Source organism: Malaclemys terrapin, chromosome 8 (assembly GCF_027887155.1).
Source record: "Malaclemys terrapin pileata isolate rMalTer1 chromosome 8, rMalTer1.hap1, whole genome shotgun sequence".
In the NCBI taxonomy this organism is placed as follows: Eukaryota; Metazoa; Chordata; order Testudines; family Emydidae; genus Malaclemys; species Malaclemys terrapin.
Genome location: NC_071512.1, coordinates 18,366,451 through 18,392,460, shown reverse-complemented (window position 1 = coordinate 18,392,460; position 26,010 = coordinate 18,366,451). Strand labels below are relative to the sequence as shown.

General features: G+C 41.0%; 1 protein-coding gene across 1 annotated transcript in view; it reads left to right on the top strand.

Annotated features, from left to right (window-relative positions):
- Positions 1-536: 536 nt before the first annotated feature.
- The window catches only part of PPP2R2B (protein phosphatase 2 regulatory subunit Bbeta), a 228,404-nt gene continuing 202,930 nt past the window's right edge, over positions 537-26,010 (top strand). The window contains exon 1 of the mRNA XM_054038264.1: positions 537-706. Within this exon, the coding sequence (XP_053894239.1) occupies positions 628-706 (79 nt within the window). The 5' untranslated portion in view covers positions 537-627. The remainder of the gene's footprint in view (positions 707-26,010) is intronic.

The following is a 26,010-nucleotide window of genomic DNA, read 5'->3' as shown; positions in this document are numbered from 1 at the left end:
TAAATGCTTTTTTATTCTACATAGGTTAACTCCCACTCCCAATTCTTTAATAAAACAAGGGCAGATACCATTTCAGTGCATCCTCTTTTATTATTCTTGAAATCCACGCCTTCCCTTGGTGATTTCTTTTAACAGCAGCCTATCCCTCAGGTGACAAAGTTGTAAAGCCTTGGTTACATTAAGATCTTTACCCAGAATGAGATATGGTCACAGAGTCTCCCTGCTTCCAGACACTGCTCGTTTTCTGTCTAAAAACAAACGGACCCAAAGGAGAGTAGGATGTTGCAGGCACTGTTGTTCAGGGTGTGTGTTTACAGGCAGGACTGACTTAGTCAGCAAATCCTGCTCTGATGAGCTTCAGCCAATGAAGAGCCTATCCCAGCTTGCTTGGGGGCTTCAGAGTTCGAGCAGCATGCATGCAGAAATGTGAGGTGGTTCTCTTCCTGGTGCTGCTGCTGATGGCAAAATGGGGTCCGGCAACAGCGATTACTTGGGTTTCCCAGCTCGGCAGACCCAGGAGGGGTCCTATAACGCACCTCCCACGCGGTCTGCCTTGAAAGCAGAAGGACTCCTCATGGATTGAGGAGACTGGGTTTATTTTAATTTTTTTTATTTATTTTTTGGAAGATGAAATGCTTTTCTCGTTACCTGCCTTACATCTTCAGACCTCCGAACACCATCCTCTCCTGCAGCTGCCACACAGAAGGTACAGCCCAGTGGACGGCTGGTGGGAGGAGGAGGGGAAATGTGGGTAGGTGGAAAGAAAAGTGGGCTGGGAACATGACTGCCCCAAAAGCTCTGCTGACATTGCCTTTTGCAGCTAATACATGACAGTGATTGCTGGCGAAAGCCTCTGTGTGCTAGACTTAGAGATCAGTTCAGCCTTGTGGAAAGCAAGGGAAAACTGTTATTATCTAGCCATTTATCGAGATGAAGACTGAAAAGCAGTAAAATGCTTGGGAGGTGTTTTGAACACTTAGCAGGTTATTTCTGTAAATATGCATGATTTTGCTATTAAGTTTACACTAATCATGCAAACTAGTAGTCAGAACCGATTTTAAAGAAAGACTCTCTCACTAGATATTGCCCTGGAAATTTTAGAGACTTATACAGTTTCTCATAGTCCGTTTAACTCAGCTGTGCATTCCCAAGTAGGCAATTAAGAAAATAGATTTTAGCATTTGACTCATTTGTGTATTTTTCACTGTTTCATTCCTTCACTTGAGCCTGTTTTCAGCTCTCAGCAGAAAAGCTCTGCAGCACTTGCTATTAAATCTAATGTTTGAACAAGGCTTGAACTTAATGCCCTGGATTTTAGTGGGACTGCTGCAAACTTCCTCCTTCCATAGGGCATCTTCTCTCCCGCTGATTTATAATCTTATATGTGTGTGTGTGTATGTGTGTATACCATGTGGGAACTATCAGGCAATTTTGTGAATTACTTGTAATAATTCCTAACAGCCATGCTGGATTCAGAATTAACACTAATATTAATTCCCTATTTGGAATTGAAACATTTTTTCACACATCCTATAAAAATTAAAGGTTTGGAGGAAAAAATCTAAAGATGTTTGTCAGTGAATGTCTAATCAGCTAGAGTATTGCCTTGTAACTAATGGAAAGTTGGTGAGAGAAAGGAGAGACTAAGGGCCAAATCATGCTCTTAGTTACACTAGTGTAAGGGCTCAATAATGCAAACATTACTCAAGTAGAAGCATCACACTTAGTATCACGTGTTTGCAGAGACAGGCCTTAACAGTAGAAAAAGACTGTTGATTTCAATGGCGCTATTCTGCATTTAAATGGTCACACAAGGGTAACAGAGAACAGTTTGGCCCAATGGAAGTTTCAGATAAGTGCTTAAATAACACTGTTATTGGTGCTGTAGAAAATCTTGAGTTTGACAGATAACAGGAGACTCAATACTAAATTGACTTACCCAGTTTGTTTTAGAAATCAAATCACCTATTTTTATTCTATAATTTCTGATTCTTTCCATATGGGGAGCCAATATTATAGCACATAGAGGTAGTGTATGTATGTACTTACTTTTTAATTAGGATTAAAACTTATCTAGAGATACTTTGCGTAAATAATAATTTTCAAGTGAAATTATTTAAGGTGGAAGGTTTCAGTGATGATTTATTTGTGCTTAGTTCATGTTTTTTTGCTTTTTTGTTTTCACATTGAGTGATTTCAGTTTTCCTTTATATTTGACAATTGAATGCTGAGCTACAACAGTTAAACAGCTTGAAAATGTTTTTGCTCTCTTGTATAATCTGAGGTGCGTCTAGGACATCTGTGTATGGAATCCCCTTGTTATCGAGGTCAGTACATAATCATGCAGTTATATATGGTCATGAGTCTACCTGCTACCACACTATGTAAAAATAATAACAATTTGTAAGGAATGTGAGTTTTGTTTAATATGGACCTTGATCTTGAGCAAGTAGTCCCATTGAAGCCAATGGGATTACTTCCATAAGGATTATTACGTGTGCAAGGTTTGCAGGGTTGAGTAATGTTTATACAGTTTTTACCTACCCTAACAGATATGGGATGACTAACTTTTGTACATTATGAAAATTGATGACATAAAGGATTATTAAAAACACATCAGTAGAAGCAAGGACAGGCTTCTAAAACCAAACTCTACAAACTTGTCCACATCACTAAAGTGTGATGTATTTTCATGTACACCATTCAAGTTTTCCAAACATGAAACTGGACGTATGTCTTCACTGAAGTTAACTCAAATGATTGGCACCTGGATTAACCTAGCCCTGGTGTGAGGAGCCACACTGCAAAGCCATGCTGCATTACTGTGTCCTTACTGCTGATGCACTTGCCTGTTTGTGTCACTAGGACTTCTGGGGCCATGTCCCAAAGTTCTTTGTGCTACAGTAAGCTGAGCCACTCTGATTCTTTCCAGGAAATTTTGGGAGAACTTGTTTGTTCTTCTGGGCACTTGAGGTGGTGGTGTAGAATTGTGCGAAGGCACTGGAGGCTGTCAGCATAAGAACATAAGAATGGCTATACTGGGTCAGACCAAAGGTCCATCTAGCCCAGTATCCTGTCTTCTGACAGTGGCCAATGCCAGGTGCCCCAGAGGGAATGAACAGAACAGGTAATCATCAAATGATGCATTCCCTGTTGCCCATTCCCAGGTTCTAGCAAACAGAGGCTAGGGATACCATCCTGGCTAATAGCCATTGATGGACCTATCCTCCATGAATTTGTCTAGTTCTTTTTTGAACCCTGTTATAGTCTTGGCCTTCACAACATCCTCTGGCATGGAGTTCCACAGGTTGACAGCACTTGAATGATTTAGCCTGCACCCTCATTCCACAGTGGGTGGGTTACCAGCCCAAGTGAAAATAACACCTGAGTTCTAGCCTTTGCCCCAGCTGGGCCAACTAGCACCACCAAACTCATGTGAGAGGGTTTTGTGTGTGGATGGAGAAGGGTTATGGGTGGCACCCAAATAAACATCTAAGTTAATTCTTCAGTGAAGACATTGCTTGAGGGTGTACAGATTATTCATGTGTGTGCCATGCTATTGGAAAATGTCTGCTTGAGTCTCCTGTTATTATTCTTTTACCTAAGAAAACTATTGAGGGCAAATGACATCAAACTGGATCTCAGAATTCAGGAGCTTTGGTCAATCTTGTTTTGGAAGGATTCCCCTTGAGCACCAATGTCAAGTTATAGCAGGGAAGTTTAATACTTATCTACACTAGATCTTACTTTAGGCAAAGGGGAAATCAGAGTGTGCAAACCACAGGTAAAAGCAAAAAAAGAGAAATATTTCAACTTGATATATTAAGCAATGTGGGCAAGAACTAATGGGAAATTATGGAATGAAAGCAGAGCCACTGGAAGATTTCTTAATAAGACAAAACAACCTTCTTGATGCCCATTCATCTATACCTATTCAGCTAATTTAAGCCAGTGTGCAAGGACTCAAGTTACCAAGCTCTTCCTTTAGTAGCATGAAAATCCAAACAAAGAAACAAGTGATGTATGCTCATGGCTTTGATGGAGACAATGCGCCTCACTCTTCCCTCTCTGTGGACCTAATTAAAGGAACATCACAGTGACACCTCCTCCCTTCCCCCCCGTACTCCATTCTGTAGCATGATTCATCCAGTGAAAGTAAGACTAGAGATGAAAATACCAGCCTGCCAGCCCACAGAATGGAAGGGCCAGAATTGAAGGGGACATACATTAATACAGGCATGAGGAGTATAATAATCCACTGCTACTTATTTCATTGGACTTTAGTGTAGGGAGAAGGCCATGGAGAATTTTTCTTTGCTTCAGACATCAGTAGGAATATTTTGCCCCTATTATTTTGTCTGTTTAAAGGAACTCAGAACAGCTTCTATGAAAGACGTACCCTCCAAAGATTTCTTCCAGTGACATTCTCTAAAGGTAACATTTAGTCCCTGGCTTTCTGAAGACCAATCTGCTGCTGCATTGTTCTACCACTGTGAGATTTTCAATAGAGGTTACTGGGAATAACTAAATTCACCAAAGGGTGACCATGCGGGCGAATTCTCTTTTATTATTCAATCAAAATAAAAATAATAAGCACACGTACAGTTTCTTAAACTGTTTACTAAGATGTGTCTCATTAACTACATTTTTACAGAAGAGGAAACTGAGTAACAAAGAGTATAAATGACGTACCTTAGGCCACAAAATAAATCAATAGCGGAGCTGGAACTTGAACACAGAGGTGAGATCCTCACCCCCATTCTGGCTTCTTTACAGCAGTAAAAGAGCTGGGATGTCATAAGGGGGCTCTGAAAACTCTGGTTCTAGCTGGGGGGTGAGGGGGGGAGATTACTGTGGTGCAGGCACTGTGGGAGACAGCCATAATGCTGCTTATCAAGGACTCTCTTGCAAGCCCTGGCACTGTGGGCATGCCAGGGGTGGGTCTGGGGGTGGAAGAGTGTATCAGTCCTGGATGTGCTGCAGAATTTCCAGGCAGCACTGCCACCCTTAGGGCAGCCCCAGGAGCCCGCTGTAATTTAGATAGCGGGGGACTTGGGTTCTATTCCTGACTCAGCCAAGGTCACACAGTGAGCCATTGGCAAAATCACATTAACAGCGCTGTATCTCAGTTTCCCTATCCATAAAATAGGAATAATGATCCGTTACCTTCCTTTGTAAAGTGCTGTGAGATATGCTAATGAAAAGAGCTAATTAGTATTATTAGTAGTTAGGAAATAACGGGGATCTAAATTGTAATATAAAATAATGTTCTAGACCAGGTGGGACAAGGGCATCAGCCTTTCAGTCAAATCCGTGAGGAGCTGGCATAGATACTGAAACACACAAGTTTCCGTCTCAGATATTCTTCTGCCCAATGCTGCACAGAGGTCTTTCTCAATGAGCTGCTGGAGTACTCAGTGCTAACTCCAACATTACAGAATGCTTTATAAGCAAGATTTGGACACTCATCTAACCATAATAGCAAAACATCCAATGAGGTAAACGTATCTGGTTCGCCAGCTCTTCCATGCTATAGACCACTTCATAAGAGAGAGATTCCCCACCACTGATCACTTAGTTCCTCATCCAGTCTCCCCTTCGCTCACTGTCTGGTGTTCTAAACACTTTGTTCTGCAGAGCACAGGGAAGGGATTTGTGGACCACTGGTGATTCATAGACAGCAGTTTGTGTAATTCCTTTGTATGTTAGTTTGCATGGCTGAGAGCGAATGAGGAAGTGTGAGGAGTTCTCCGACTAAAATATCTTTCGAGACTGACTAAACCACCTGTCCATATGACCAGACTGTTGGTATTAAACTCTACCCATATCAAAGCTCTATCTTTTATTCTTACAAGAATCCTAACTGAAGCCAATGTATGTACAGTTGCAAATAATTTAAAAGTTTGCTTTCTTTCATTTTAATAAATAGATATATGATACCAAAATAGGCTGGGGGATACAGGAAGGGTGGCCAGCATGTCCCTTGGCCCGCGCCACTTTCTGCAGCCCCCATTGGCCTGGAGCAGCGAACCGCATCCGGTGGGAGCCGTGATCGGCCGAATCCGTGGACGCGGCAGGTAAACAAACCAACCTGGCCCGCCAGGGGCTTTCCCTGAACTAGGTGGCCCTAGTTTGAGAACCACTGGCCTAGTGGACAGATCACTGCACTGGGACTCAAAAGAGGTAGGTTCTATTCTTGGCTCCACCACTGGCCTGCTGGGTGACCATAGGCAAGACATTTCCTCTCTCTATGCCTCAGTTTCCCCATCTGTAAAATGGGAATAAGGAAACTGACTTCCTTTGGAAAAGGCTTTGAGATCAACAAGGTATTATTATTTTATTTTTTCGGATATTTTGTTTTTTCAAAGGGTTTACAGCATGTTGAGAGAACTAAACTACCAGAGAACTTTCCATTAAAATGTGCCATTCCCAGTGCATGACATGCCTTCATACTTCCCTGCTGACTGGAGCTCAACATATTTCCGCTATAGCCCAGCGTCAGATAGCTATTCTTTATTCCACTTCCTTCAATGATTCTGTGTTCCTTGTGCACCCAAATGTCACATGGGCATGATGATGAGATTTAGATGAGCAAAGAATGCAGAAAAGGGCAGAGAGAGGAACTTTCACACTGGGGAAAACCTGAAACTCAAGAATGGTGGTAACGAAAGACGAGAGAGCCTGTCGTTTCCTGCATTGCCTTTGAATTGTTTTCAGATAGTTATTTGAGTAAGAATTTATTTCCTCATGGCCCAGTTTCTCCTTCTGCTTCATCCTGCTCTAAAGTCATAATCCTGCATTTGGAACATCTCCATCATTGGCCATGGACATTAATGGAATGTCATCAGTTCAGCATTTCGGTGGAGATGTGAGATTATCATTCACTGACTGATCAAATAGGAGGAGAAGATGGGTCAGAAGAAAAAGAACAAGTAAAATATCGGAGACTGTAAATGTTGGGGGGTGGGGGGGAGCGGAAATGACACGCCAGTGAGCAATGGATGGAAGTGTGTTTGAAAGTTCCTCTTTAAGGTGTTTCTTTTATAAGATTCTTTGAGGTTCTGAATGCCCCTTTGATATTCAGAACCTCAGTATCAGGCCAACGATTGGTATATTCAGTATAGTGACTCCTTTATAAATTAATACTGTGTATAGCGTTTTGATCAGCAGATTCGGAGTCAGGACTCTTGGTTTCTATTCCTTATCTGACAGCAAAGTGCTGTGCATATTTACCCATCCACAAAAATCAGTTATAATTATAAATCCAAACTAACCTGCATGATATGAGAACTGTAATTAGAAAAGTGTGCAATAAATAACAATAAATGTTAAATTGAGTGAGGTTTGTAAAACACTTTGAGAACCTCCAGAGGTCTTCCAGAACTGCCAGGTATTGTTGTTAGTTTGGTGAGCAAATCTCCATCTCTAAAGCAGTTTTACATCAAACACATTTGCTTTAATTTTTGTCACAAGAGTAAAGATTTGTACAGACACTAACATTTGTTTATTAAATTCTGGCAAGAGGAAGTGAATTCACCACTTAAACATGATACGAAGACTAAAAACACCTTTAAAACATATATGTGGCACTGCCATTAAATGTAAGAAGAGATGTTCATTGTTGTCCAGAAATATCAGTCCTCCTTCACATTCATGCATGCTGTCCAAAACTTTGCACTTTTCAGTTTTTAAGAAGGCAGTTAACTAGTTAATCCTTAAGACACGAGCTCAGTAAAGCACTTAAGCATATGCTTAACTTTATATGCGTAAGTCTATCCCTATTCAGTAAGGCACATATTTAAGTCCCATTTATTTTAATGTTAAGCACATATTTAAGTGCTTTGCTAAAATATCACTGTTAGCTATTCTTATCCCTATTTTGAATCTCAGTTAGACCTGCATAAAAAAACTGTTTGCAAATACATCTCTACCCCGATATAACGCTGTCCTCGGGAGCCAAAAAATCTTACCGTGTTATAGGTGAAACTGCGTTATATCGAACTTGCTTTGATCCACCGGAGTGTGCAGCCCCCCCCCACCCCCCCGAGCACTGCTTTACTGCTTTATATCCGAATTCGTGTTCTATCGGGTCGCGTTGTATCGGGGTAGAGGTGTATTCATTCCAACGCAAAACAGCTGGTAGAGTCAACTACATTCATGTCCTGTTTTAGTAACTGAATTGTCCTAGAGTATTCACTATTAGTTATTTGCCGTTCATTCTTTGTTGCGGGAGGGTTAGATGATACTGAGGGGATGGTGTGTTATAATAACTATATTTTAAAATAGCATCAAGCTTGTCCAGAGTTGTGGACAGGCAGCTGCTCCTTTATTATTTTTTTTTTGCATGTTTGTACAAATTGAATTAAATACAATTTTGCCGTAAATTAAACATATCTTTTGGGGTTCTAAAACAACTGAGTATGATTTTAACATTAGTAATAATAGTGCTTGGCACTTCTTTAGCACTTTCTACACAAAGGCGCCAAAGGCATTACAAACCTAATAAATTAAGCTCAGTCACAAACCTTTGAATTAGAAAAGTATTATGTCCTTGTCTCCAGATGGGGAAACAAACACGGGGCCTGTCTAGATGGACAGTGAGTGTCTGGCAAGCCGGGTATAAAGCTGGAGTGCACTAGTGTGCTGCGCACTAAGGAAGTACATCAAAGTATGCTAGGGAATTGGACTCTCCTACCACACAGTCAACATGGATGGTTAGTGTGTAGCACACCAGTACACCATAGTTTCGCACCCTGCATTGCCGAGCACTAACTGTTCATCTAGATGAGGCCACAGAGAGGCAAAATGGCTTCTTCAAGGTCACATTGTAGGTAAAGGCAGAACCAGGAACAGAACTCAGATTTCCAAACTCCCAGTTATACTCTACAACCACTAGATATGCTTCTTCTCCATAACTTAGCTAAACAAAAAAAAGTTTTGCTCAATTTTTTTCTGTGCCCATCTTTCTGATCCAAATTTTAAAATGTAGGTACCTCAACGGGATATTCAAAGCCAGCAGTTGGAAAGTGGAATAGGCACATCGTAGTTATGTTATATGCCTGAGATAATTTCAGCATCCAAATGTGGATTTTGATATGCTTGTATGGTACACATATTTGAAAAATGGGCCCATGGCCTGAATAATATACTTAAGCAATGCCTGGGTATCCTCAAAAAGTTTGAAAATTTGATTTGAGTTCAGTTTGAATTTTGGTTGAATTTCTGTTTGTTTTGTTTTATCCCAACAAGTTGGGCCATTCTTATATATAATGCTGGGATCTTTGGGCTGCCTGTATGCCAAGTTGAGGGTGGATGTGAATATGCAATCTACATAAGTACATCCAGTTTCACTTTACTCACAGACATTTCCAGCTTTCTGAGATGTATTTGTTCAGTCTAGCCTGGAATATACATGAACTGAGATGCTAAAAGTGAAAAATCATATACAGTATCTGAATTTGCTGCCCGGGCTTAGATATAATATTCTATTATCTGCTGTACTGGAGTATCACATGACATTATTTACATATGATACAGCAAAACCAATAAATTCTAGGAGCCTCTTTGATTATTAAAAGAACACACTTAGGACTGATCATTTTAAACGTTTAATTTAAAGAATCATTGCTACACTCAAGCAAAGTTTAAAAAGATAATTTTTTTTTTCATTAAGCTGTCATCTATTTTTCTGTATTTTCTTTCTTATCACTGCTGATTAGTATTAGAACTGATTTACTTTTTAGTTACAAGTAAGTAATCTGATGAATGTACTCCTTTTTTATTCTTTTGTAAACTGGTTTTGAACAGTCTTGATATCTGTAGATGTGTTTGTTACTTGCTCGATGGTTTGGACAAATAATTCTTAACTATATTAAGGCTGCGAGTTTATCACAGAAGTCATGGAGTAAAGTTCAGAGTGGGCTATAACCACCAAGAGGGCAATCCCAGACTGAATCTTGAAATTAACAGGGAGTTGTCAGCTTTGGGGTGATGTCTTTGTGCTTCTATGTACATTGGAGAAGGCTCTTAGCATGCGCTTGATTCATGGTTGCTTGGACTTGCAGAGGCCATAGAAACAGCATGGCATTTAGCAATGGCAGATATTACAGATGGGCCTGACCCAAAAATCCTGAGCTCCAGGGCCGCCCGGGGGAAGAGGGAGGGTGGAGGGGCAAGTGGGGCAATTTGCCCCAGGCCCCGCATGGGCCCCCACAAGAATATAGCATTCTATAGTATTGCAACTTTTTTTTATGGAAGGGGCCCCCGAAATTGCTTTGCTCCAGGTCCCCTGAATCCTCTGGGCGGCCCTGCTGAGCTCTAGGAATGGCTGGACCCAGCTCTGAACTTTGCAGGTGATCCCTCTCTCTAATAGGTCAAATGAAAATCATGGATCCAAATACCTCTGAATGCTTGGAACATTTAGAGGCTACGCTGAACTCTGCACCTCAGGCCATCTCTAGTGGATATATTGTAGTTCAGGTAAAACACGCAAAGCCAATGGAGACAGCATAACTCCCACTAGAATAGGATGTATCTATAATTTCCAGGGGCTGTTCCCACCAGACTCCTGACCAGGAATTCGTAAAAACGAAGAAAAGATTGCCTGCCTTGGAGAATCCGTCCAGATTGCATATGGAGCTCGGTTCATGCTAGGACATGACCTTGGGATTTTAGTCAGTGCTGTGAATATGCTCATGCAGAGTGGACATGATCCATAAAGTTTATTGCTTTTGTGCCTCACTAACAAATCTGAATGTCTCTTGCTTTAAAGAACACCCCAGTAATCTGGCTTGATCTTGCAAACTCTTACTCGCCTGAATGTATGGCCTTAACTCACATAAAGCATTTAAACAGAGTGACTGCATAGGGTAGTCTCGTAGTAAGTACCTAGGTAGCACATAAGTAAGAATTTGCAGGAACAGGCTTATAGTCTGTAGCCATTTGAACAAAATTATGAAGATGGGGGAGAAACAACTCAGTGTATTGTGGGTAAATTGCTGAATGCCCAGCAAAGCTGGCTGACAGCTCATCTGGCAGCAACAAACGTGTCCACTCACAGAAAGCTTCCACATCTGGTGTACCCAAAGTCAAGACAATTGTCTAGAAATATAATAAGCATATAATAGGCTTTTCTCTCTGCGACACAAACAGCAAGAAAATGTGGCCAGTGATAATGCAGCCTATGGAACCCTGCCATACTTAATGTTAGCTGCTCTCACATGCAGATGTTAAGGGAGAAACAATGTTTCAAACGTGACTCATGTATGAGAGAACAATAAGTGCCGTGGGGGTGCAAAGGAAAGTCCTGAATCACAGCTGCAGAAAGGAAAACAAAGAATTTACTATACAATTACCATAGTGTATTATCTGAGGCTAAATCTCATCAGATAACATCTCTGGCTTCTATATTATGCCATTATCATGGCTGCATCTGCTAGCCTCAGTGCTGTATGTTTGTCAACACTTTTATCGGAAATCCTTGCTTTTCTGGGAGCTGGAGGTTGTAAATATTGTAGCTGGAGAGAAACTTGATGTGCAAAGGTCTGGATTCATCCAAGTTGCTCAGATACCATGCTGATGGGCACAACATTAGAACACAAATAGAACAGAAGGAAAGGTGGATATATATTTTTCTATTCTGTAACTGAAAAGAAAGGCAGCATTGGGCTAGTTCTTTTTCCATACTAGGACCTGAGATCTAGACAGGATCTCTGTCCCACTGAGCAATATAGCAATGGAACCTCTCTCCCCCCACACTGAGAACCCCTGGTCCGGTTGCAGAATGTGATTGTCATCAGAATTCATAAATTCTCATCCCAACTCTGGCACTAACTTGCTGTATGACTTTGAGAAAGTCACTGAAGCTCTCTAGAATAAATTCATCCCTGGAGTAACTACTGAATTCAATGGAGTTACTCCAGGGATGAATCTCTGTGTGCCTCAGGTAGGGAACAAGTGTGTTATGAGGGTCAGTTTAATCCTTGTAAATATCAGTGAGATCCCCATATAAAAGGAATGATGCAGCTGCAAATTTATTAGTATTCTTTGTTTTTCATTTCCTTTCAAAATTTAAAGGAGAGTGTTAGGGATAATTATTGCATTTCAGTATTGAAAATAAACCAGAAACCTGTAAGAGTGGAACTGTGAGATGATAAAGGTTACAAGGAAAGTTATTTGAGCTACATAATCGTATGAGAATTATGTAGTACGGGCCAATATTGTGCTTGGCAGTGGACATGACACGTAACAGGATCCTGGTTTATTCCACTAAAACAACAAGGAGTCTGGTGGCACCTTAAAGACTAACAGACTTATTTGGGCATAAGCTTTCGTGAGTAATAACCTCACTTCTTCGGATGATTCCAGTGGAGTTACACTGTCATAAAAATGGAGTAACACAGTGGTGAATCAGCTCCTTGATCTTTGCCTCAGATCTTACAGTGTAAACAGACAACACTAACCAGATGCATTGGTAGAATCAGATAAAGATTTTATCTCTGCTTGGCCAAGTAATGACTCAAGTGGGGAGGGGTACATGGAGAACAGGCTACAAATATTTAAGGGCTCTAATCACCAAGGAGGGAGATAATTTATTTAAATTAGTGGAAGAATCTCCCAAGGGAAGTGTGGAACCCCATCACTTGATACATTCACAGCAAGACGTTAAAAAACACTAGAAAATGTGTAATAAAGGGCAGTCCAGAATAGGCAGAATGGACCAGCTGACATAATAGTAGAGCTGATAGAAAATTTTCTATTGGAACAGTTTTGTGACGGAAAATGGCTTTTTGAATAAATGGAAATGTTTTCATTTGTATCAATTTTTTCCCAGGGAAAATAATAATTTCCCAATAAACTCCACTCAGCAGGGCTTTGTCATTTTAATCTGTATGTTAACGTTCATTTGAAAGGCTACTAGAGTAAAAGAAACATTCCCTTTGGAGGTACATGCTGGGCTACACCTGTGTAAATCTGCTGTAACGCCACTAAAATCAATGGAGTTACTCCAGACTTAGTGTGGTTACTGAGATCGGACTCTGACCCTGGGACCCCTTTAAATATATGCACAGAATTCCTCATTAACACTATTGGGAAATATGCATGCACCTCAAGAACATAGTAGCTGCCCTCCCCTTTCTTTATCCTATCTCTTTATTTACTTTGTTTATTATGATGAATCTGGTATTTTGGTATATTTGTTGTACTTGGAAAAATAACAACATATTTATTAAAAAAAATCATAATTGTTGGCAGACAATCCTGTTGACTCATTTTGAGAAACTTTATTGAGAAACCCTAGCGCGGCTCCTTTGTTTGTTTTTCCACTGCTGCTGGTATCAAGCATTCGTTGCTCTAGTAATACTTACAGCTTGAACATCTTCCATCTTAATTTGCCAGCCTGACCTCAGCCGATAACCATTTGTCTTTCTAAACAATTACTATGGTGAATTGCTTTGATTGTGGAGCGGACATTATTTAAATATTTATGGCCATATCCCTGCAGCACTGAACAGAAAAAAACTAAAAGACAGTTTAATAAATGGATAAAAATCAATTGGATAAATGTATCTGTTAGAAAATAAACATTTATTTTAAGCCACTTGAACAATCACAGGCATTGGTATGCTAGGACTTCTCCACATGAATGAAAGCCTTGAGTACAAACAGGGAGGAGATTGTTTTGTGTGCCCCGTTTGAGGACCAGAGTGTACAAAACAGTAGCTTAGTGCAACAGCCTTTCACTCCTCTGATGCCTCATCACTGACAACAGGGAAAGAGAAGGCTTGTACCCACATCATCATCTTCTCTTCTAAGCGTAGGCAGGCTTGGAGTTATGCCATGGCTGCACGTGACGGAGTTTAAGAAAGAGCTTTGGTATTGCTCACAAAGGGAGGTCAGAATAAATGAAATAGATACACCCCGTAGTGTTGGCAGCTGAGTCCAATCAATGTGTGTGCCTGCTGCTCTTAGTTACCAATATTGGATCCATTAGGAGCTCTGTGTTAGATGTAGCAAACCTTTATTTCTGGTTGCAGTTTAGATTTATACTGCAATGAATTAAAACAGAATTGTGTCTGTGTTCACACTTGAGAATTAAATGTCTGTGTCCAAATTATACACATTACAATTAGATAGCAAGGAAAGATGGGGGACAGGTTCTGATCTCTGCTGCACTGGAGTAAATCGGGAGTAGCTCCACTTTGATTTACCCTAAGCTGGGTAATGGAGATCAGAATCGGGCCCATTAACTCTACTTGCAGTGGGAGTCAACCAAAAGCATAATACCGCTCATATACTAGCTGCCTTGCAGATCTTTTAGGCTCAAAATTCTGAAATACTTATACCTTACACACTTGTATTCATGCACTGGGGGTTGTGTGTATAATTCAAGCTTGTGCAAAAGAGTGTGCACACCTCTTGCAAATGTGGGACTTACCATAGGACCCACCTGCCCCCAGGATCTATCTGTTTCAATGCTTTGATAATAGTTGATCTGAAGGAGGTCATACAAATCATCTGTTTCAGTACATAGAGAGCATGGAGCTACTCTTGGATTCATTTCACACTATCGCTCTCTTAATGAAGTTAATTACTTTAGCCCTTAGTTCACTTTTGTTTTATTGATGTTGAATGTTCCTGTTGTCTTTTGCTCCGTTTATAAAATGCCCTATGGTAAGTTAAGTAAAGGTACTGTGAAGTAAATAGTACACCTAATGGGCTGGATTTTTTAGTAAAGAACTAAATATAATTTAAATATAAAGGGATACTAACTAATAAACCCCTTCCTGAGGTAGAATAATTATGTCTTAATAACCCAGGTGGTAGATACACTCAGAAACTAAAAATTCACTCAAAGACCAAAATTTAACATATCTTACAAAGTAAGGGCCAGATTGTGGACTTGTTATTCCCATATTTTACCCACCAAAGCTTAAAGCTTATGCCCAAATAAATCTGTTAGTCTTTAAGATGCCACCAGACTCCTCGTTGTTTTTGTGGATACAGACTAACACGGCTACCCCTCTGATAACTCACCAGTGGGAGTGCAGGAGTTCAAAATATTTGTGGCTTCCTAGTCCCTGCTGTATCTTTACTATTCCTGTGTCTTGCTGAACTTCTAAAATCAGGTGTAACCCTTCCACTGGCATTTTCAGAAGCACCAGCTAAAAAGCTAGAGTGGTGTACAACACGGGGGATGCTTAAGCACTTCCTTTTTGAGGTGATTTAAAGCTTAGCTCAAAGGTGCCTTTAAGCGAGAAGTTTTAGCTTTTAGGGGTCTTTAAGATGAAAGCGGAGCTAGAAGCACCTTAAAACCAAGTTTTTCACCTTAAGGGCACCTCTAGGCTAAGCTTTTAGCTTTTGAAATGTTTTGAAGTGATGCATGTAAAAAATAAAAAAAGACACTTCCCCATATGTTCCAGTCAGAACATTTCTGTATGGATAAATCAAGCTCAGGCATGGCTTGTATTGTAGATCTCACTGGGATTTTAGGAATAAATAAGCCAGGTATGAAGAAAACCAGTTGAGTAATTTTTAATGTTTAATTACTCACCTTTTTCGGCAGAATTTGTCATTTTATCAGGTAAATGCAAAACACCCGAGTGACAGGGTACTTGAGCCTTGGGAAAGGAGGGTTTACTTCAGTTCGGCTTCCCCAACACATTGCACAGGTACTTGGAGGACAGACTGTAAGAATGGCTGCATGGAATGTTTTTGAGAACGTAGGAATCCACAGCCAAGATCACTGGACTGGATTCAACCCTAAGCTTGGGGAGTTTTCTGTTCATTCTTTTTTAGTTGTTAACTTAGTTCATTGTTATAAACCATGAGCCCAATTCTTGTTTACACCACTCTACCAGTGTAAAATGGTCTTAAATTTGGCATAGATATAACCACCTCCTACATTAACACTTCGCTGACTGTAACTATGTTCATTTTTCTGCTCAGTCATTCTAATGGCTTACAGCCTGAATCTGATCTTGCAGACAGCAGTAGGAATCATGAGAAACTCCACTGTGAAGTCAGCGAAGTTACACTGGTGTAAAACCCATGTAAGTGAAATCAGTCTGTATTAGTAGTACAGTATGTTATGCACAATATGTGTATGGTATGTAAGGTTGTATAAGTAGGCAAGTACGGCTACCCCTCTGATACTAGAAGTATTATTCAGTGTTTGATTTGAAAAATAATGTATAATTCTATAAAGAGGGACCATTATTTCAAGGGACATGAAGTAAAGCACAGAGTTTAGGTTGAGCTCTCAATATTAACTGTATTTCCTAACTTCCAACTGCTTTATATCTCACACTCAGTGTCGCATTGATTCTATTTTTTCCCAGGAACATATTAGAAACCTTCTGATCGAAATTCTCCCATTTATCAGAATTAGCACCAAATACAGATACCTAACTTGGGGATCTATTCTTCCGATAACATTAATGGAAGTTAATTGTGTGGAGAAACAGCCCTTTAGGTTGTTGCTAGGTGAAAAGTAGTGAATTTCTCATTCAGAATATTAGGGATGAGGAGAGATTGAAACAATGTATATAAAACCCAGTCCCCTTGCATTGAACTTAGAGCCCATTTCTATAAATATTATTTTTATTATTATTATTCAAAGGTTGAACCGTTTAACAAGCTTCAGCTCATCCAGTGGTGTTATTTATGAATGACAGAAACACAATACAAAACATAAAACAGTATACGCTAATATAAAGCAACAGGCACATGTCTAAACTGTTTTAATATTAAAAAGTATAAAGATCATCCGAACTGATGGTGATGTGGAGAAGGTATGATGAGCAGTCGCACTGTTCATGAACTGGCAACATGCCCTGTTCTTTGACTGCCAGATTCAATTATTGGTATTTAGGCATATCGGTAGTGCAGATGGTTCAGTTTTCCCCATTAAGGATGATTGGTGCACCTGCATTTTTGTTGTGATAACTCAGATGCTAGAAATGTCTCTCCTTGGCTACACTTTCCCACTTTTGCTTTGTATTTATTTTTATTCCATTTATCTGTGTAAACCAGCATTTTCTCATCTTCATTATCTTCTTAGAGGGATTAATTTTGTTTTCTGTGTTTCCCACACAAGAAAGAAAGAAAAATAGAAAAGGTTCTCAATGTAATTAAACTTTCATCACTATAATTGATGGAGTTTTATAATACCAAAGCACAGAATCCACTTTAAAACCCCCTGTAATGTAGGATACACAGTAAAAGAAAATAAATCAACTTCAGATATCGGTCTGGGGGAATACTTTCATCCCAGTGCACAGGTATTGGATATGCATCGGACCCCCTATAATCTACTGTGGATGTAAAATCCTGTGTGTCAGGAAGAGAAAATATTACATCACACTCATATAGTACTTGCTATGTAAGGATCTTAAAGAGCTTCTCAGACAAATAATTAATCTTCAGAATACCCATCTCTGGTAGGTAAGGAATAAATAGAATTTATTTCATCCACCATTTGGTGTAATCCAGGCCTGGTCTACAGAAAAAAGTTACATCAACCCTACTACACCACTCAGGAGTGTGAAAAATCCACACCCTTGAGCAATGTAGTTAAGTTGACCTAAGCCCTGGTGTAGACAGAGCCAGGTTGATGGAAGAATTCTTCTGTTGACCTAGCTACCACCTCTCGAGGCGGTGAAATACCTATGCCAATGGGAGAATCCTTCCTGTTGGCATAGGTTGTGTCGACAGTGAAGCACTACAGCGCCACAGCTGTAGCGTTTCAAGTGTAGACGAGCTCTAATAAAGTAGGAAGTGAAATGAAAAATATTGTCTCTAGTGGAAACTGCATGGCAAATATAGATTAGTAGTAAGTAAGTATCCAAATTGGAATTTGGCCAGGAACATGGGAAAACATGCCTTTTTTCAGAAGAAAGTGCCACAGGATCAATCTTACATGACCACAGATGGTTCTAACCTCAATTTTACATCTGATCCAGAAAACAGAACCCCCCTCCCAAAGCGCAGTTGCTGGGATTTTGGTTTATTACAGGCTCTAATGGATGAGTAGCTCCTGCTGAATCATCAGTACCATTTTTTAGCAGCCATTGGGTATAAATCATGTCACTTGCTTTTGACCTGGAGAAGATGATCAGTAAAGCAACCTCCCTAGATCAAGCACCATGTATCAGGGCAGGTCTTCACTACAGGGTGGGGTCGATTTAAGATACACAAATTCAGCTACGCTATAGCTGAATTCAACGTATCGGAGCCGACTTACCCCGCTGTGAGGACGGCGGCAAAATCGACCTCCGCGGCTCCCCGTCAACGGCGCTTACTCCTACCTCCGCTGTTGGAGTAAGAGCGTCGATTCGGGGATCAATTGTCGCGTCTCGACGAGACGCGATAATTCGATCCCCGAGAGATCGATTTCTACCTGCCGATTCAGTGTAGTGTAGACCTAGCCTCAGCGTGTAACATATTATACCAGCACAAGAGGAGCAATTTCAGGTGTCTTGCTTCTCAAACTGGTCTGGGAAGGGAGTGTCACAAGGGTCTCAAATGACTCATCATGTCTAGAGGTGATTGTCTGACTAGTCAGCCAGCCAAATATGTGATGAATTTGTTCTTTAAGAGTTGGTGAACACTCTCTGCTTCCAGTGACTTTAACAGGAGTTGGGGGCACTCAGCATGTTGCAGGAAGTGCTCAGCATCTCACACGACGGGGCTCTCAGTGCATAGGGGGGAAAGTTTTCAAAAGCCACCTGTGTGATTTGGGAGCTGTGTGATGTGCAACTTTCATTGGGACCTGGGTGCCTAAGTCACTTAGGTGCTTTTGAAAATTTTACCCTATATCTTTAAGACAACAGCATGGAGTCTATCTCCTTATTAGTATGCTAGATTTTGCCCTTTAAGGAGCAGAGAGTAAGAGACGAGAGAAAGAACTCACTGTGTGGTTCCTCTGCTTTATTATTTAAACATGTTACTTGTTCAAGCTGTTAGTGTCTTTCACCAGGGTGGAGGCTGTACATTTGGAATCCAGGTTTTCTCCTCCGAGAGTGCAAAACTTTCCCATATAGCATGGTGTAATGCAGATGGTTATTCCGGAGCTGAGCTGGGTAATGAAGAGCCCCCTCACCCAATCAATACAGACCATTTTCTTACTGTACCACAGTGAGCAATGGAGATTCCTCACACGTTACAGGGCATACAGCCAGCCCAGACAACTGCAGGTTTACTGCCAAGTGAATGTGCCGTAGAGGATGATGTATAGGAAATTGTAGCTGGAGGAGGGGATCAGAGAATAGGCAGGGGGTGGGGGGAGAAATAGCAGCCCACAATGAAGAGCAGGGTGAAAGCCCAAGGACCACCCTCGGGTTTTTTAATATTCAAAGTCAATGCATTTGGCAAGCTGGAGTCTCATTGGCACATACCCTCAGCTGCACCCGTGCATTCTGCAGCAGTCCTATCTGAAGCCTATATAAACAAAGGCAGTACTGTAGTAGTACTATGTTTAGGGTAATTTAGTAAGGCCTGGTCTATACAGTTTTTCTGTTGGTATAACTATTGTGGTTAGGGGTGTGATTTTTACCAACTAGTTACTCTAGTACAGCTTCTAGTGTGGATGAAGTTATACCAGTAGAAAGGTGCCTTGAGCCATTGTAACTTATCCCTCTTTCTTTCTGGGAATGAGCTATACTGATATAAGTACTTTTATACTGATACACGTGGGGTTATACTGCTTTAACTCTACCAGCACTAATCTTCTGAGCTAAATTCTGCCCCCATTTATATCCTTGCAGCCCCTTGTGAGCGAGGGCAAATGTTGGTCCTCTATTCTCATAGCTACAGCAGATGCCATTTAAAAATAATCAGCATTTACCAACAGTTGTGTCTGAGCAATCAGAGTTATTTCATTTCTTCAGATCCTGCTTTCAGCTCCTGTTGGGCAAATGAAGTGCAACTCTACTGACATCAGTGGAGCTACGGTGGATTTAAATCAGTGTAGATCAGAATTTGACCCTAAGCACAGGGCATAAGTAACTGTGTTCCATGGGCTACCATCCTGTTGAACTGTTTGCAACTTTTGGGCCCAATTCTATGCTGTTGTAAACTGGCACAACTCTCTTTGGCTTCAGTTTGGCTCATTGGTGACTCACTGTCTAGGAAACAAGGGCGGCAGCTGAGCTGATGGCTAGTTACTTTTGGGGAAATGTTCCTGACCATGGGGCTGATTTGCTGAAGTGCAGGGGGAGAGTTGTTGGTTCTTTACTAACTTGTAATTAAAATATAATTGAAGGGATTGCTCTAGATTATAACTGCTTGGCTAAGCAGTTCCGAGTGTTGTATGCTGCTTACATAAACTGCTCATTAAGGGTATTGCGTGCACTTTCTCTGAATCTTCATTTCCAGGTCTTGCATTTGCAAGTTTCTTCCCTTTTTACTTTTGTTAAATAGATACCATTTGTTTGCCAGAGACAAGCTCATTTTTGTCTGGGCTGAATTTCTCTCTTTCTCGCTCTCTCTCATATCTAAGGCCTTCGGCCCCGAGAATCATTGGTCACAATTATAACAGGATCAGGGATTAGTGAGCTGGGAGGAAACAATCTACACAGGATGCTGTTCTTGGACAACACACACATTTTCCCCACTTAGAGTCAATGTGGCCTGATTAAGGATTCCAGAAGGGAGCATGACTCTTCTGTGAAATCATTAAAGCATTGATGTTTTATGAAGTCCTCTCATTCTATTGCAGTACTGGGAAACACATATAGGGATATTATTGACTGTGTAAATTAAGGAACAGTGGCATATCCTGCTACAAAAGTAAAGCTGGAGAAGAGCCAAGCTTGAAGTTCAGTTCAGCCTAGTTTTTAAGCTTTTGCTCAGAGAAGGGTTATGAAAATTCACAGAATGGAAAACCCTCCTTTAAAAATAAAGATTTGGATTGAGAATCAGGCCCAGAAAGCATCCTGATTTGAATGGCCAAAACTGCTGCAATTTTAGTTGCCCTATTATCAGAGACAGTTTCCATCCTGATTTACTTACATGATTGATAGCTGGAAGAGGAATATTAGGGCCAAGTCTTCAGCTAGTGTAAAGAGGTCTAGCTCTGTTGACGTCAATGGAGCTGGTCCAATTCACACTAGCTGAGAATCTGGGGCTAGATTTTCATAGGTATTTAGGCACAGTCCATAATGTTCCAGATGTAAGAAATGCTTAAAATATGAAACAGCTGCACTGTCATTCAAATCTTATTATATTTTTTAAGACACGGTTGTCGATTTTTGTGTGTAAATTTTAGTGCTGGAGAAAAGGGGCTGGAGATGTCGCCTGTTTACACACACAGCAAATTCAGCAGGGACAATGGGATGTCAAGTTTTCCTCACACTGCCCCGCCAATGTGTCTCATTCTCATCTCTAGCAACAAGAGGTTCGTGTTCCAGGTCCATCAATCCTTAATCTTTCTGCTGAGAATGTCAATATCGTGCTGATTGGGGTGATGTGGACATCTGATCACTAGGAAATGAATGGAGACCACCAGCTCATTTCACATAGGCCTTTGAACAACCTTCAGATAGTAATGAAGGTCTTTGGTTCTATGCACTCCTGGGGAAGCTTGGAGCCAGGTAACTAAAAGTGAAAAGGGTCATGTCCAATTACCAATCCTTGAGCCATCCTGTCCCCTCAATCATCACCTTTTTATTCTTTTTGTTTTATACAGCCATCTATTTGTGTTTCAAAGGGATAATTCAGGAAGGTACACAACAGAGTAAGCGTATACACACAACAAACCTAAGATATACAGGTGAATGAAGTAAACAGGTAGACAGGATATACATCATTATATTCTTAACCATCGCTAGTTATCAGAGCTCTGTGTGTGTTTGATCAATAAATACAGAGGGTGAAATCGTGACTCCATTAGACCCAGTGGGAGTTTTGCCACTGACTTTTATAAGGCTGGGATTTCACTCTTGGAATGAAGTCCTGGTGGATTTTACTTCACACTGCCAAGTAAGAAACCTGGGTTCAGTTCCTATTCCTAGGTCACATGCTTAGGCCCTGAGAACCTTGCCTTGAAACGTAAATGAGATTTGTGAAGGAACAAAGCAGTAGCCGTAATGGGCTCAGCGGGGAGCTCTCCTTTGCTAAGAAAGTTTGCAGTGATGCAAAATCTTGAAGGGGGAAAGAGAAGCTCTGGGGTCCGAAGGAAGTTATCCGTCTTCTAAGGATACACAAAAGATGGCGGTATTGTCTCTTCTGACTCTCTAAAAATTATCAGACCTTTATTATAGCTCCAATTTGACCACTAATGCATCACACGCCTTGGCATTTCTAAACTAGGAGAGTCTCTTTCAAAATTCTCTCTCTGGTAGAATTATGTACTGACCTTGTTTACTTGTTCCTGCAGCAAACCAATATGGAGGCTGGTAAAGAGAAGGAAATGTTTCAACTTTTAGGTTGGTGACAAGAATCTATTTCAAGGTTGTTTCCAGTATTGTTGGAGCTGTGTCGGTCCAGGAAATTAGAGAGACAAGGGGTGTATGTGTAAAGTAATATCATTTATTGGTCGCTGAGTACCTTGCCCAAACTTGCTGAAGAGATTTGTGAAGCTCGAAAGCTTGTCTCTTTCACCAACAGAAACTGGTCCGGTCCAATAAAGGATATTTACTCACCCACCTTGTCTCTCTATTTCAAGGAACATTTATGTTGGCATTTCCTTGGCTGCATTTTCTAGGTCACCCACAAGGTGGTGGTGTCTAATTATGTTCAGTGACCATGCTAATTAAATCGTCTCTAACGTATACCTGCACTACTACAAGTGGTCTAATTGTTCTTTGTTAATGGTAATAATTACAATGAGCCTTTTTCAAAATCATGTTGCATTTAAGGATTTTTGTGTTCTATGCAGAGTGGATCAATTTCCGCCTTTCCACTGATACGTTTGGAAATCTATAGCACTAGATTTCTAGAAATCTGGAGTGTTTTAGGAATAATTTGCTGTGTTTCAAATCAGTTAACCACTTTGAAAACAATGCACTTCATACATTTTCATCTTTAAAACATTAGCCTTTGGAGCAAATGATTAGCATTTCTTCCTTACTTGACATTGGCATCAATACCTTGGCTGGTGTGGCTGTGGTGATAAATATCTCAGCTGTCGCAGGAACTTGTGCGGTGTTGAATTCTGTTTAATGGCTGCATACTGTTAAAACGCCTGATGCCACCGAGGGAGCTGAAAGTGCAGAGAGAGGATTATCAAGCATACAATATGTGGCAGCTCATTTAATAATGCAAACAAATTAGGCTACCTTAAGCATGTGAGCTGGCCTGGAAAGGCTGCTGTAGTAAGCAACACACCCTGCTGTGAAAATGTTTTCAGAAAATGCTCAGAACAGAAACATTATGATGACTTGTCAATATTGCTCTTTCAGGGAAAATAACAGCATTCATGCATTTTGTATAAGGGAGACAGATCAAACAGACGATCAAAGTCATTTTATTATGTATAAGCTCTCCTCCTGTGTTGTTTTAGCATCAGAAGCTCAGGCACTCGAGAACAGGCTTGCTTGCCCACAGTTGTGATTGGGGCATATGCCGTACCAAGAAGACCTCTCTACAGGCCCTCTCCAGCTCTCATTAAAATAAGTGGGAATCTTTCCAATTACTTTAATGGGAGTTGGATTGAGTCCTTAATAAGGTTCCCAGGTGAAATGTCTGGCCTGATGATTAAGTTCCCAAGAATTCAAACAAATTTTATTGTGATTCTCCATTCTTTCCCCTTCTTTGCACTTCTTACTACAATTGCCTTTTACTAACAGACTGGTGGCCACCTACCTGCCCACCTTCCACACTGCACACCGTGTCTGAGAAGACAGAGACTAGAGCCTCTTGTCCATAAGCCTGTGTCTTTATCGCTTGAACGGAATGTTAATCTACTTCAGCTGCTGGCAGTATAGGGCTTAGGACACACAGGGGAGCAGTTCTGATTCCAGCCAGCAGATGGCAGTACTACACATACACACTAGTCACGCTATTAAAATACTTTACATATGCACAGCACCTGAGGATCTCAGGGCCTATTTGCAAACACTAATTACTTCATTTAGCTTCACAACATCCTTGTGATATATTATCACCTCCATTTTACAGTCTGAGAAATTGGGGCACAGGAAAGTATAATTGCTTGCCAAAAATCAAACAATGCATTAGTGACAGTTTGGAAGAGATGCCAGATCTCCTAGTGCCACTAGAGGGCATTCCCTAACTGTAGTGGGACATTTGATACTTGGATTTGCCTGGCTTGAAAATGAGCCAAAGAACTCCATCTACACCTGTCTCTCCGGGTGAGGAATAGGTGAGCTAGAAAAGTTTCGGAGTGTGGATTTGGAGTGTAGATTTGGTTTGAACTTCTGAGTGCCCATCAAACTGCTTAACTCGGTATTTCTGTCTAAGCTCCCAGCTGAAAAAAGGATGAAAGCAGCTTTGCTGATGCTTTTTATTGGTCACTGTCAGAAGACAGGAAACTGGGCTATATGGACCATTGGTCTGACCCAGTATGCTGTTCTTATTCAAAAGCAAGCAGGAAATTAATGGAGTGAAAGCCTGATCTTCTGTTGAACTTTTTGCATGACTGTGCAACCATAACAAATAAGCCATTGTTGTGAACCTGAAAATCTCTGAGTGTCTCTTTGAGCTCAAGTGACCTCTTCTACCTCCACGGGGATAGCTCATAACAGCCGCTGGCTGGAGTAATGCCAGTGCAGGTATAAATAACTTACGATACACAGAGCTTTGTTATGATGATGTGGGAGTACTATCTAGAAAGGCGTCAATCTGTAATGGCAAGGGTAAATTATCAGGGACAGTGAAAGACACGGGACTGAGTCTCCCTGAAAGAATGAAATGTCTGAGATGAGCTAAGAGAAGCTCATCTCTGGAGTATGGGAAAATTTTACCAAGGCAATTTATTTCACCTGAAGAAGACTTCACCAGCTGGTGCACATAGTGGGAAAATTAGGACACTGAAGCAGACAGGGTGCTGAGGCAGAACTTGCTTACTCAAAGGTAGTGAACATGTGGAAGAATAAGTTGCCAGAAAAGGCCTTGAAGCTAACAGTAGAAAACACATTAAAAGGCAACTCACTGGATTTCTGATGCTGGGGTATCAAAGTGTAACAGACCTGGGAGATGAAATGGCTTTTCTTTTGCTTCCTAAACTACATTATGTTCTTTTGATGCATCACCTGAATCAAGGCAGCTTCTGTTCCCTAACATTTCATGGATTATTTCTTTTCTTAAAAATCATGGAGTCTGGTTCACCACTGTTTTATTCCTGGTTTGTGCCAGTGTAGTTCCACTGAAATCAAAGAAGTTAACATGGAAGTAAAAAACTGGATTAATGCAGTAGTGAAACAGACCCATTGTATGAATTTTGTGCTCATGAAGATGATGGAATAGTGACCAGAGAGTGCATATAGGCATGGTCCAGACTTAGGCCCTGAAGTTCACTTACACATGTGAGTAACTCTTACTCACTTATGTAGATGTTTGCCTAACTCCCCATATCTCTGTCAACATGGCTGAATCCTAATATTACCACAGTCAGGGGCATAATAAGGAGTTGGATGGAAGGGGCCCAGGGTCCTCCTTGGCCTTTGACTGGAGCTGGGTGTCCTAATGGCAGAGCTCCTTCCCTGCTGGCGTGACAGAAGGGTGGTTGGGCTAAATTTGAGTGGCATTGCGACCTTGTGCAACAGGTCACAATGCCACTCAAAGTTGAGGTGGCCGGGCAGGAAACCTAAGCCTCCTCCAGCAAAATTCTGGTTGCATTCCTGACCCCATTCATGGACCTCCACACACCTCTGCCAATTTACTTCAGTCCTGACCTGTAGCACGCTCTGCTGAACCCGTCATGGGTTCCCCTGCAGCTCTTATCGATGCCTCTGAATCCTGACTGGCAGCACCTTCTCCTCTTTCAATCCTGAGCACAGACTGCCACCCACAAAGTGATTTATTATGTAAATAGTTATCCACCAGGGT